The sequence below is a fragment of the Perognathus longimembris genome, chromosome 1, assembly GCF_023159225.1.
Source record: "Perognathus longimembris pacificus isolate PPM17 chromosome 1, ASM2315922v1, whole genome shotgun sequence".
NCBI classification, from domain to species: domain Eukaryota; kingdom Metazoa; phylum Chordata; class Mammalia; order Rodentia; family Heteromyidae; genus Perognathus; species Perognathus longimembris.
Window position 1 is genome coordinate 132,386,973 of NC_063161.1, and position 14,073 is coordinate 132,401,045.

General features: G+C 46.6%; 1 protein-coding gene across 1 annotated transcript in view; it reads right to left on the reverse strand.

Moving 5' to 3' along the window:
* Shb (SH2 domain containing adaptor protein B) overlaps nucleotides 1–14,073 on the reverse strand; it is a 131,826-nt gene that overhangs the window by 36,684 nt on the left and 81,069 nt on the right. Inside the window, exon 3 of the mRNA XM_048336127.1 lies at nucleotides 4,536–4,751. Coding sequence (XP_048192084.1) covers nucleotides 4,536–4,751 — 216 coding nt within the window. The remainder of the gene's footprint in view (nucleotides 1–4,535; nucleotides 4,752–14,073) is intronic.

The window sequence follows — 14,073 nt, forward strand, 5'->3', positions numbered from 1 at the left end:
CCAGAAATTGGCTTAACTGGAGTTCAAGTTTGAGACCCCTGTTGTAAGTAAACCGAACATTCCAAAAACATGTCACTCCTAGAATGAGGAGGGGACAAAGGAGACCCCCATCTTACCCAGGGACCACTGGCCCTGGGTAAGATGCTCGGAACCCATAGTGGATGTGTTTTTAAGGCTGTCTCTGCTTTTCATTGCTAGGCATAATAGGAACAAGCTTTGTAAATGGGGCCTCTGTGGCTGCTAAGTGCCTCTTTATGCAGTCCTGTTTTTATATTAAGTTAAACTTTAATTTAGCAAGCTTTTAATTGTTTCCAGTAACAATTCTCATACGCCTGCTGCCTCACAATGTCATTTTCTTGGATCATAACAGAGGCCCAATGTGCCAAGCATTGTTATGACTGTCCCCACTCCACTAGATGGGAAAACTAAGGCTCAGGAGACTTAACAGATCCTGAAGCTGGTGATGGAGGAGTTGGCATTTGAACATGGATTGTGTGACTCCTGCCCCACTGGACAACATTTGAGAAATACACAGCCCTAAACTTTCTAGGGTGGAGAAATCCATCAAGGAGCTAGTGAGGGAGACAGATAAGAACCAAAAATAACTGCTGAGTAAAACACGTCATATGACTGAGTCATCATATGTCTGCCTTCTATCTCTGTTGCTCGGTGGCTGGCTGAGCCCAGGGCACTGTCAGAAAAGTATCTTCAAGGAAAACAAATCTCCAGATGCCGAGTCATAATGAGAAACTACCTCAAAAGGGCCTGCAGGGTAGGGGCCCTTCGTACACTCTTCTACTGTCTCTATCCACAACCAAGCACTGAGGTTATTTCTTTTCAGGCCCATATCTAGATTCCTATAGACGTAGATCTCACTTCTGTTCACTAGATGCAAAGGAACCTCTGATCTCACACGAACAGCCAGATTGGCTCTGATGCAAGATCTGATGCTCCTATCCCTCTCTGCCTCAGTTTTCCCAGATGGACAAAGAGGAGGGGTAGCATAGGGAGAGAACCCCAAACTGCTCCCTAGGGATTTTGGAGGTACAGGCCCAAACCATACTTTATGCAGCATCTTGGAAGACACTGGGAGGTCTGGTGTCACCTGGATGAGTATGGGCTCTGGAGTAGACCTGGAAGGTTCCATGTCTGGCTCTGCTACTGACTGGCTGTGGGTCCTTAGGTAAGTTTTGTCTTCTCTTTGGACCTCATGGGAAGGGGGGACAGGAGTGGCAAGGAAGGTACTTGTGATGGTACCCATCTTGCCTGCACATTCCCGAGAGGATGCGGTCTAACTCCCATCAGGAGCCCCTGTGGTGAGGACTGCTAGTAGGAACTGCTGTCCCAGTCAATGAGACACAGGACATGGGCAATCTAGGGCCCTTCAGGGATGTGCAGAGTCCAGATCTGTGCCACCCCACCCCCTATCCACCTTCTTGGCAGCCTCCCTTTGTCCAAACAGAGAGACATCATCTGAGGCTCCTTGTCCCCTTTCCTGAGCTCCAAGTGTCATATGATAGCCCAGAACTATAACTGGTAGGTGAGGGTAAACCAACAAAACCAACTTTCTAGCTTCATAAATGTGTTGCTCTAAGACTGGGGGGACCAGGCCAGACAGGAAGCTCCAGATGGCAGGTGTCTGCCAGCAGCTTGACAGGAGCCACCAGCTCTCTATGGACAAAGGGGCTGCAGCTCATGCCTTACAAATCAGTAAGCTAACCAACATTAGTCCTGGAGCTGGGCCCCTACATGGGCCAGCTAGGAACTCTAGCTGTACTAGGAACTCTAGTACAGGCCACTGTGACATCCTGGGGAAGAGAAGCAGGAAGTACCCAGGGCTCTTTTGGGGGAACTGGTAGTATTTCTTACCTACGAATTCCAAATCCTTAATGAAATGTGGACTGTGGAATTCTGAAAGAAGGGAAAGGCTCCCATTTCCAGGAAGATAAGTCTACTTACACCCTCTGAATGCTGTGTGACAACTGGAGAATGACAGGTCCCCAGCCTGACACAGAGGGAGGGTCTGACCTCCACATACACTGGTGTGGGGCCCTAACCAGGAAGGACTTCCTATCAAGAGCCTCAAGCAGCAGAGTGAGCGGAGCACTCTGCAGGACAGAAAGCATCTCTGCTCCCCATGGAGTAATGAGGCATGCTTATGTCCCCATCCCCAAAGCTGCCTGCAGACCAACCTGTGGTACAAGGTACGCTTCTGCCATCTGTTCCAGCATGGAAGCTCATGGTACGCATTTAGATATCAAAGAAATGCTCACCGCTAAGCTGGGCCCTGGTTGCTGTGTCTTCTTTTTGATGGGCCCAGCTTGGCTTTGTGAAGGTCTTTCATACTCTCTGCCTTTTGAGAATTTGAAAGGACTAACGAGGGTTCCTGCTCAGGCTTTCTCAACCTGGCTAAACATGAAGATTTAGAAAATATGAAGGGACGAAACAGAAAGTAACATTTTCTCCCAGCCAGTTTCATCCCACACAGACATTTCATGGCAATAGATCATGTATCCCATATGTGAGGATTCATCCCAAGAGCAGAGAAAAACTGGGGGGAGGAACCTTTCCTTACAGGTAACTGCAATGAGAAGGTTCTTGCTAGCTAGCACTGCCTTCTTCCTGACCACACCACTGCCTGGCTGCAGCATGAGTGCTAACACACACACACACACACACACACACACACACACACACAACACACCTTCCCGCCCCCCCCCCCCCCCCCAAATCTCTCTCATGTATGTACGGACTCACACACCAATATTGACTCAGATGGAAATTCTCCCCTTCATTCTGGAGCAGTCACACTCCAGGGTTGACAAATGGAGTCATGGGGATAACCTTTTAGCAATCCAATGGAGCTGTCTCAATGCGTATTTATTACCTGATCTCTCATCCCACATTCACTTGGGAATGGAAAGTAACTAAAGGCAGGTGCTCATAGCATCCTACTGCCTTGAGCGACAGTCTGCTCCTCTTCCAACCCAGAAATTAAAACAGAACCAAAAGCTGCTTGGGACAAGCACAGCCAACATCCACATTGGAGCGGGATGTATGAAGTTAGGAGACTTGATGACACAAAGGCCAGGTGGTGATTCTGAATGTCTTCCATCAGCAGCCTAATATTTCTGACTGATAAAGATACAAGAGACAGTAACTCAGATCAGAATGAATAGGTGTGGGACTTTTTCCAAGATAGCTTTGCCTGACACCTTATGATCCTTTGTAAACAACTAAATGTGCATAAGTTCTATTCCACCTCTGGGCGCAAATGGGCAACTTCTGTCCTAACATCTTTGGAGAGATGATGTTCTACAGGGAAAGTGCATCTCATTTGAAAGTCTACACAAATCACCTGGGATCTTACAAAACAGATTCTCACACTACAGACTGGAATGGGAGCAGACCAATCTATAGTCCTAACCAATTCCCAGGTGTTGCTACCTGAACATTTTCAGTTCTTGAGAGCAAGCTCATGAATGGCAAACTCCTCCTACCCCTGGATCACAGAGCCCCTGAGGAGCAGTGCCAGGGGACAGTTCTTGAATTCTCTTGGGTCTAAAGGCTATGAAAGGCATAGTAGAAACATGGTGTGACTAAGGACCATCAATCAGCCATAGGACTATTTTTTGGCTCTTGACCAGGTGTTGGGGATAAAGAAATTGATGAAGCAGGTTTTCCTCACGCAGCTCACTGTCGGGCAGGCTGTCACTCAGTGTCTTTCTTTTTATATGCCTCAACTCTTATAAGCACACAAGTAATTTGGCATTTGGCTTTTCACTTCTGAATATTAGACATAAGCATTTTCTACACTGTTGTAAACTCTAAACATCACTTATGAGCAGCTGTATGGTATTGTACCACACAAATACACAAAAATGCACTGAACCAAACCCTAGGACACTCAGTTGTTTCCAATTTTGTATGACTGCAAAACATGCCTTTCTGAATTTTAGAACATTAAGTTTAGCATAGATTCTCAGAAGGAGAATTAGAATCAAATGATATGAGTTAAGGGTTTATGGCTTACATGTGGCTAGACAGCATTCCAAAAGGTTGTAGGAGCTGAGTACTGTGATGGATACCCGGACTCTAGAAAGGCAGTTTTGGAGGAGGAGGCTGGCTTGGCTAGGACATACCCCACACCTGAGCACTGAGTGAGCCCAAGATTACAGCTGGGTGAAATACATAGCAGTCCTGTAAGCCACATATAACTGGATGGGACCATGGGGCTCCATTAGGTTCAATGGAGCAGCTCTGCTGATGGTTCTTAAGAGTTTCTAAGCATCTGAGCAATCTCTGAAGATAAAGATACAGGACCTGGGACCCTGGTGTTAAGACCCGAGTTTCTCCTTGGTTTGGCTTCCCTTTCCTTAGGGACTAATACATCATCTTTGAGGGGCCGATCAGTAATAGGAAATGGCAGCCCAACTAGATTGTCAAACACAGTCCTGGCATGCACCCGGGGAAGTTGGCACCTCAAACACATCCCATTTGTGGCTGAACCTCTTGAGCAGGGCCACAGGTCATACCTGCCAGGGCAGGGATGGTGACCCGGTTCCACTCCCATGGCTGGTCATATTCATCAGCGGGCCTGTCATCATCTTGGGGCAGCTTGCTCTCCCTCAGTCGAGGACTCATCGTGCTCTCTGAGTCTGAGTCCACGCTTTGGCCTTCGGGCTCATAAGGGGTGTCGTACAATTGGATGCCTTTGTGTTGGGACCGGACACTTTCCTGCCTCTGGAATTCTGCAAGCAAAAAGAAAGAAAGAAGAGATGTTACCCGCGACACTGGCCAAGGGACAGTCTTGAATTCTGACTTTCCAGCCGAGGAGATGAGGCCAGCAGGGGAACAGGTCCTTCCTGCATTCATGGTACCCCTGTACCTGGAAGCAGCATCTCTGCACATTCTGGGAAGGAGTTGCTCACAGAGATCCCAGGCTTTTGATACAATGACAGCCCTGGGCAGCACCCTGCTTCTGTCCACCTGCTCACCTGTTTTCAAAGGAAAGGCCCAGATGTGAACATCATTTGTAGGTGTGTTCTCAACCCACCCAGCTCCCTTGAAGAAGGTCTTCCCCAAATTCTGGACTTTCAGACCCTAGGTAGGAGATGGGCATTTTTCCACTGCTGTTTATTTCAGGAAAGACAATAGGGGCTGGAAAGATGGATGCTAGGATACTAAAATTAGGTGCTTCTGGGTCATATAGGGAAAACTGCTTTCTGATTATGAGTACTACACTGTGTGTAGGACCTGAGGAGAGTTCACTGTCTAGGCTGCTCTTGGGAGCCCACTATTTCCAGGGAACAATAAATGACACCTGGGGGCAAACACAGCATAGAGTGGGACCGAGGAGGCAGGTGGAGGAGGCAAGAGGCTGCATCTGTACTGATAGCTCTGGCAAGCAGAGGCAGGAGCAATGGTGCTCCTGGGGGAAGGCACAGGACAAGCCACAGTCATGAGCTTACTGTCTCCTTTAATGTCCTCCCTCTGAGAGAGGATCTTGCTAGGTAGCCCACATGAAACCCCAACTCATGATCCTCCTGTCCCATGCCCTACTACACATGGCTCCCAGTTTAGTTACTTTATAGTTTTTTCGAAGTACTGGATTTTGAACTGAGGACTTTGCATTTGTTAGGTAGGAACTTCACTACTGGAACCATACTTCCAACCCCTTTTGCCCTGGTTATTTTTGACAGAGTCTCCTTCTTTTATCTGGACTGCCCAGGATAGTGAGCCATCCTCCAATTGGCTTTCCCTACCATAGCTGGGATGACAGACATATACCACCACACCCAGCTTTTTTTGCTAAGATGAGGTCTTAAGAACTTTTTACCTGAGCTAGCCTCAAATGGTGATGATCTTCCTGACTTCAGCCTCCAAAGTAGGGAGGATTACACATATGACCATCCATGCCCTGCTCCTACTTCAGTTTTTTCTTTTCTTTTTTGCTTATACATAACAATTCTCGTCATTCTGGCCATTGTTAAGGGCACAGTTCAGTGGTATCAAGTACATCTGCACTATGGTAAAAATCACAGTCACCAACTATCTCTAAAACCTTCTCATCTTCCTGAACTGAAACTGTGTATCTATTAACTCCTCATTTCCCCTTCCCCAATCCTTAGAAGCCCCTGTCCAGAGGGCCTTGTATTTTATCTCTATGAATTTGAGGACACCAGATGCCTCCTACATATGAAATCATGTCCTTCTGTGACAGGCTTATTGTACTTGGTACAAGGTCTTCAAGATTCTTCTGTGTTGCAGTGTATGTCAAAATTTCATTCAAGACTGGATAGTATATCATTGACAGGGACGGCTTTCCAAGCATCCTTGAATCAAGCACTCCCCAAACTGGAGTCCCCCTGCACCTCATCTGGCAGTTTTGGAGATTTAATTTAGGGAACTTCACAGGGGCCTACCACTTGAGCCAATCTCCAGTCCTTTGAGTAAATTTTCAGACAGGATCTGAGCTAACTTTGCCCGGGCTGACTTTGAGCTACAATCCTCCTCCTCCTCCTGTCTCCAGAATAGTTGGGACCACAGGCCACAATCCCCCCACTTGTTTTTGAGATAGGGTCTTGGTCACTTTTAGCCTGGCTGGCCTCAAATCATGACCCTCCTGTCTCTACTTCTCAAATTGCTTGGAATGCATGCATGTACCACCATATCTGGTCCCTAAACCCAAACATAAAGATATGGCAGAAATCCATATTACTATAAGCCTTGAAGAAGAGCTGATTAAACATACTCAAGTGACATCAGTCATTTGGAGCATGATTGCTACTTTTGGTCTGGGCTTAATGGTCCAAGCCCACCTCACAAGAATACCCAATGCCTTGGTAGAATCCAAGACCATGGTGTTGTGTGGTGACCTTCAGTGTTGCTTTAATTAACTTTATGCTGGTATCTTCCAAATCTCTCTTGGTCACACATGGACTTCATGACTCTCTTTTTTTGAGTACCACCTGGGTTGTTATGTACTACTTTAATATTGTTTAATAAATTCATTTAAAAAGAAACTTTATATTACCATCCCATAGCTATGACCTTTTGCCAAAAATAGATGCTAAACATATGAAGAGTGAAAGAGAACAAAGGTCTGCCCTGCCCTGCTGGGAGGAAGCCTGCCACTAGCTTTCTCTTTACTGAAGAGCTGGGGTAGGGGTGGGGGCAGGGGGAATTTGCACAGGATGCCAGAGTAAATATTTTATCTGGTAAATAAGATTTATTTCCTCCCCAGTTGCTGGTGGCTTATACCTGTAAACCTACCTCAGGAAGCTGAGATCTGAGGATTAAGGTTTGAAGCTAGCCCAGGCAGAAAACTCCTTGCAACTCTTAAAGCTATAACTGGAGGTATGGCACAAGTAATAGAGTGCCAACCTTGAGAAAAAAAAGTTAAGCAAGAGTGCAAGACTGAGTTCAAGCCCGTACCAGCACATACAGTGCGCGCGCGCACACACACACACACACACTCACACACACACACACACACAAATTACTTTCAGCTGGGCACCAATGGATCACACCTGTAATCCTATCTAATCAAGAGGCTGAGATCTGAGGATCATGGTTCAAAGCCAGCCTGGGCAGGAAAGGCTGTGCAACTATTATCTCGAATTAACTAATAAAAAGCTGGAAGTGGAGCTGTGGTTCAAGTGGTAGAGCACTAGTCTTGAGTGAAAAGGCTCAGTGCCCAGGTCCTGAGTTCAAGCCCAAGACCTACTGGCATGCATGCTTGCACCTGTGTGCACACCCACCCACACCCACACCCACACCCACACCTATTTTATCTGTCTAGAAAAGCAAAGAATAAACAGGGGGAAAAGTCCCTATGTAGTTCCCGGGCCACTTATAATGCATATCCCATGAGAAGGTGTAGTTGTCCCCTTGTTTGTCAAAACCTTTCACTGGTCCTTCAAGTGAATTGAATCAATTATTAGTACTGAACACTTTTTAGTTAGAATTTAGTTTAGAATGTAGATCATTTATTAGTATTGAACAATTAAGATCATTTACTAGTATTTTTTTCCTACAGGGAGGAAGAAGAAAAGGGAAAGCAAGAGCTACAATATGGCAAACCTTTTTCTTCTTGACTAAGGTCCAACTGTAAAGTATACATAACTGTAAACTAATGTATTCAACAATTTGATCTGCTCTCATTGCACTGCAGGAGTCTCTACCATCTGCTGTGCTGCCCCCGCCCTGGGCCTGAGAAGTGGTCTCACATCCTGCAGAGAGAATGCCAAGGCCAAGGACAGAGAACTAAGGACACTGGGGCACAGCTGTCAAGACACCGACAGGGAAAACCACCTTTGTCTCGAGTGCCTCTCGTGTTCATCGTGATGCAATGTACTTCCATCCGGAGCAATCTGCTCACTTCTCACAGCGCTGAGCTCCAGGTACTCAGTGAACGTAGGTGGAAAAATGAATGAGAACTGACAGCCAGACACTACTCTTTACCATGAAATTTCAGCTAATTTGTGAAAGTCCCTGACACCAGTGATAAAGCACCTGAAGAAAATACCAAATGCATAGTTTAGTATTACACAACATTCAGAAGAGACAGATATTCTACATAAATACTAGCCTAAAAGGAAAACATGTGCTGTGAGTAGATTAGCTATTAAATCAGAGGGACTTGTGCTACCTCTCAAGCAGGATTTATTGTTCCAGAAGCATCTGTGCCTTACCAAAGCTGAGCTGTAATGGCATGCAGTTAAGGGAGAGGATGTCGGTAATGGTGATCATTAAAACAAGCCTCCCCCTATATTACATGAATTCAAATTTTCATTAAGGCACTAACAATAGGGAACAGTTAAGTAAATTATGGCACGTTAACTGGATGGAATATTAAGCAGTCATTAAAATGATAAATCGGGAGATAATGCAGCTACATGGGAAAGCGTGCATGAAATTATGCTAAACTAAGAAGTAAAATACTAAATTGTTTGTGTTGAAAGAATAAGTGTATAATGCAAGCCTTCTAAACAAGTCGTGGGCAATGTGAACAGTACCCCAAAGGGAATTCTGTTCCTTGCTTGGGACTTGCTCAAAACCAGCATTGCACATAATGTCCTTAGTATCAGATCCCTAGTGACAGCAATACTGTAAGCACAGACACACACGGATAGAAAGCTGAAAGCCTGCCCCAGGAAGGTAAACAGCTACAGTGCAGAGCAGAGGGGATTATTGTATGATTATTTTTGAAAGTTGTTGTAAATAATGAATAAAGGCACTAGTAAAGAAAAAAAATGTAATTAAGGCAGGAACACATGATGTTAACAGCCTAGGTCTTAAGAGCTGTGTTTTGTAAGCAGCTGCCTGCCCCTGTAAGTGCACTGTTTAGGGAAACAGCCTTCTTCAGGGGAGGGTGGCTAAGGGCCCTAGCAAGCCAAGGGTCCCTGTGCAGACATCACTGCCCCCTGCCTAATAATCAAGCCCATCCTTCTTATTATCTAGGCCCAGTGGTGCCGGTTCCAAGACTGATGGAAAAGGGAAGCCAGAGGCCATATGTTTTAAGTCACAAGTTATGCTTTAAGTCACAAGTTATCTGGACGTCACCATCTACACATTCATGGAAAATGACCTTTGATATCAGGTGGCAGGCTGTGATTTCATGCCTCTTAGGCAGCAAGCAGAAACATTAAATTGACAGGGTGCAGATTTCTGTTGACCTATGGAGTAGAAAGGTTTTTAACTGGAACAAAACACGAAGGAAGAACAGGAAAAGAAGGCATTTTGTTGTTGTTGTTAAGAATCAGACAATGGGGCTGGGGATATAGCCTAGTGGCAAGAGTGCCTGCCTCGGATACACGAGGCCCTAGGTTCGATTCTCCAGCACCACATATACAGAAAAAACGGCCAGAAGCGGCGCTGTGGCTCAAGTGGCAGAGTGCTAGCCTTGAGCGGGAAGAAGCCAGGGACAGTGCTCAGGCCCTGAGTCCAAGGCCCCGGACTGGCCAAAAAAAAAAAAAAAGAATCAGACAATGGTAGAACCCAAAGAATTCACCTGAGTACATTACCAGGAGGGCTGGCAGGTATGCCATCCACAGATTGCAGCATGCAACGGTCCTTTGTTGCATGAAGAGGAGGTTATAATCCAAGGAAGGATGGAGATATGGAGAAAGGTAGAGTGCAAACCAGGATGAGCTGGGACACACCAGCAGTCTCCTGAGGGTGTGATGGGGTTTAAGAGTCCCTCATCTACAAGGCAAGGACAGGCCATGTACCATTTGCCCCTGAAGACACGTTCTCCCCCATTATGAAACATCCCCCCACCACAGTGGCACATGTAACAATGATAAACCATCATCACAACCTGCATTCTATAGTTTACATTAAGGTTCACCTTAAGGTGAACCAGAGACCAGGGTCAGGAATGTCCTGCTCACGGGCTGCATAAAGTCGGGGAAATCACTTGGTAATGATGGGCCAAAAATAGGAGAAGGAAGCTTGGCTATCATCTCAGGTACACTCATCCTTCTCTCGCAGTACCGCCATCTACCTGTCTTTTCTTCAGTCAAGTAGCACTGACACCCAGTATAGATAGGAGGAGATAAGGACGAAGGAGACTCCTCAGCCAGAGTGCCAGAATACCCAAACCAGATAGCTATGGCTACATGATACTGTAAGAATGAGGAGGCAGCTTTCAGCTGGGGGAATTTGAAAAGGCCTTACAGAATTTAGGCTGGAGGTCATGTACAGTGGTGTGGCAGACAGAATGAACACCCAGCAAAGGAGATAAGATGAGGCCCAAGGGACCAGAAGCTTGAGCATGTACATGATAGTTTAGGGAGCTGTGAGTTTACAGACACCTGGTGCAAGATAACCTCTGGTTTGTGGAGGTAGGTTTCTGGGTGGCCTTAAAAGCTGAAGGCACCACACCTAAGAACATAAAGAAAGCAGGGAACGGGGGGAGGGGCACAGGTGTGTCAGAGCCGCAGTAGAAATGACAGACGCTGGCTTGCAGGTTCCTCACCTCTAATTTTCCCAGCCAGGCTTGTCTTGCAATCCAGAACAGCTCTCAAATCATAGGGTAGCAGGCTCAGTAGAGATGTGTGGCCCACAGAGGCCTCCATTCCTAGGCCCTGCTGTCACTCTTAGCCCAAGAAACCACAACACTGCCGGGGGGGGGGGGGGCACACCCAGCCGTGTATCCCCAGCTATCTGACCTCTCCTCCATGGCTGGCCAGCCATGGGGCACAGCACCAGTGTTGCAGGTAGACAAGACCCAGTCCCAGTCAGGGTCAAGAAGTGCTATATTACTGGAAAGATGGACCAGACTGTCCTACCTACAGGCCCTGGGTCCAGTGGCTGTCAGGGCAACAACACAGAGCAGGGGCTGAAGACACTGACATCACATACTGCTTGGTGTGAAATTTGTCTCTAGTAACTGCTTGTCTTGAAGCAAGTTGCCTCAGTTTCTTCATCTCTAGAGAGGTACCACTATATCCACATCGGAACAATGTGATGAGGACTAAATGAATCTATACACATCGAGTATACATATCAAGTATTTCACCATCACATGTTGTTGCTGTTATTTTGGGGTTGTTTTTGTTTTAGGGGAGGAGCAGACTAGGGTTAGAACTCAGGACATCATGCTTACAAAGAAGGTGTTGCATTGTATGAGCCCTATATCAAGTCTGGTATGGGAAATTCTATTATTATTCCAATTACCACTGCTAGTGAGCTTCCCTGGAACCCCATCACTAATACTCCTCCTACTCTGAGACTCCTCTTAGCCCCCAGAACCTCAGAGGTCTGCTTATTGAAATCCTGACAGGCAGGCCAACCCTGCATTGGAAATTAAAAGGCTTCAACACCAACCTCTGAGCCTGCTTCTGTTTCTGGATCCAGAACTTCCAATTTCAGTTGCTGCTTTATCAACCCGGCACCACCATATGATATCTGAGTTCAGGATCATTGTTTGTAGGTAACAGGAAACGTGGGGGAGGTTTCAGATATGTACAATAATCGTAAATGGGGAAACTGAGGTCTACAAAGGGAAAAGGAGCCCAAAGACCAGGGCTCCTTCTTGTCTCTCCCAGAGGTTTTCGGACATCTCTTTTACCAGTTGTCATAATCTCTGAGAGCAGGGCATCTATTTTTAGGCAAGCCTCTGAGGTGTTAAAAAGTATATCCGGCACCTCAGACAGAGTGATGAGCTCCAGAGGAACGGCAAGCGGCTGTTCCTAATTAGACACGCAGCTGAAACCCAGCCTAGTGCCAGGGTACCACATGAAAGGGGAGATGGAGGGCTTTCTCCCAATCTGAACTGTTCAAACATCTGCTGAAGCCCCTCCTTTTAACTGGAGTACTTTAACAGGCATCTGAGGTCAGGTGTTCATTGGAGGCTACAGTGAGCAGTTTAGGACAGCAGTCTTTTAGGGTAGACACTGTAGGCCAGCAAGGACAGGGCAGTTCAGGGCCTGGAGACAACCCAACTTTCACACATGCAGGCCTCACTAACTCCTCCATCCAGAGCTGTCTAAAAGCCAGGAGACTGACAGGGTACCTTTTGTCATCTTCTTTCCCAGTGTGAACAGAGACTGGACTCTGCAGAAACAGGGATGTGGACTGATAACAATGGTTCCCAGAAGCAGCACAGGCCTGTCACTCCTTGGTAAACCTGTGCTGCTTGCTCTTTTGTGCTCAGTCCAAGGGCAGGGAAAAGGCCCACATATGGAACCAGGAAGCTCAGAGTGTTCCCATTCCTCAGCCATCTGTCCAGTAATGGGGTCTTCTCATGAGCCCTTCTGGCCTGAAGAACCAGGGGCAAACAAAGCCTCCACACCTGATGTCAACAAATGTGCTTTCCTATGATTTAAAAGGCCATGTGGGCCTCGGTGCAGAGCTTGAGGGTGCTGTGTGCCATTACTGCTGTGCCCTTCAGCCCAGCCGTCACTCTGCATCTTCCAGTGATTGCTTTTGCGTGCAGAGGCCTCTGGGCAGCTAGAAGCCAGCTCTGGCTTTGAGTCCCTGTGGAGACTCAATGAGTCAAGCTCATTGCTCCTGCTCTGCAGTTAAAAGAAGTAAGCAGATGGGTTTCCTTTCAAAGAAGTCACTGTCTTAGAGGAAACAGTACCTTCGTTCTCAGTCCAGCTAAGACCCAGATTCACAGCCAAGTGGGGAGGGTGATTGCGTTTTGGTTTGTTTGTTTTGTACTCACTCAACCCCTACTATGTGCTGTGCTGGGCCCTATGGCAGATACGAGGAACTCCAAGGTGTTGGATGAGGCTGCTGGTGGTCCTCAGTATACTCATGATTTAACCAAAGAATCAGGACACTGCCATCCATAAGCACTGAGTGAGTAAAGGCTATCCATTTCTGAGCACCCGTTTGTCAGGCACTGTCCTAGGTATTAGGAATAAAGTATTCCTCATCCTTAAGACACAGAGAAGAGTAATACAGAGGAAGTGTCCCTAATCTGAAAAACCAAATTAAAACCTTTTTGAGAGATGACATCACATGTGAAAAATTCCACACCTAACCTGGTATGAATTGCAGTTAAAAAAAAAAAAAAAGGATAAAATTACTGTATACAAGCTGGGCATTGGTGGCTCATACCTGTAAGCCTAGCCGAGATTGGAGGCTTGGGCACGAAAGTCCATGATGCTTTTTTTTTGGCCAGTCCTGGTTCTTGGACTCAGGGCCTGAGCACTGTCCCTGGCTTCTTTTTGCTCAAGGCTAGCACTCTGCCACTTGAGCCACAGCGCCACTTCTGGCCATTTTTTGTATATGTGGTGCTGGGGAATCGAACCCAGGGCCTCATGTATATGAGGCAAGCACTCTTGCCACTAGGCCATATCCCCAGCCCCATGACACTTTTATTTCCAACTAACGATCTGAAAGCCAGAAGTGGAGCTGTGGCTCAAAGTGGTAAAGGGCTAGCCTTGAGCAAAAAAGCACAGGGACAGTACCCAGGCTCAGAGTTCAAGCCCCATGATGACCAACAAAAAACAAACAACCCAAGTATGCACACACAAAACCCAGAAAACAAACAACAACAACCCCCCCCTACTGTTTACAATTATCCTCAGACGAAGGCTTATATAAGACATGTGA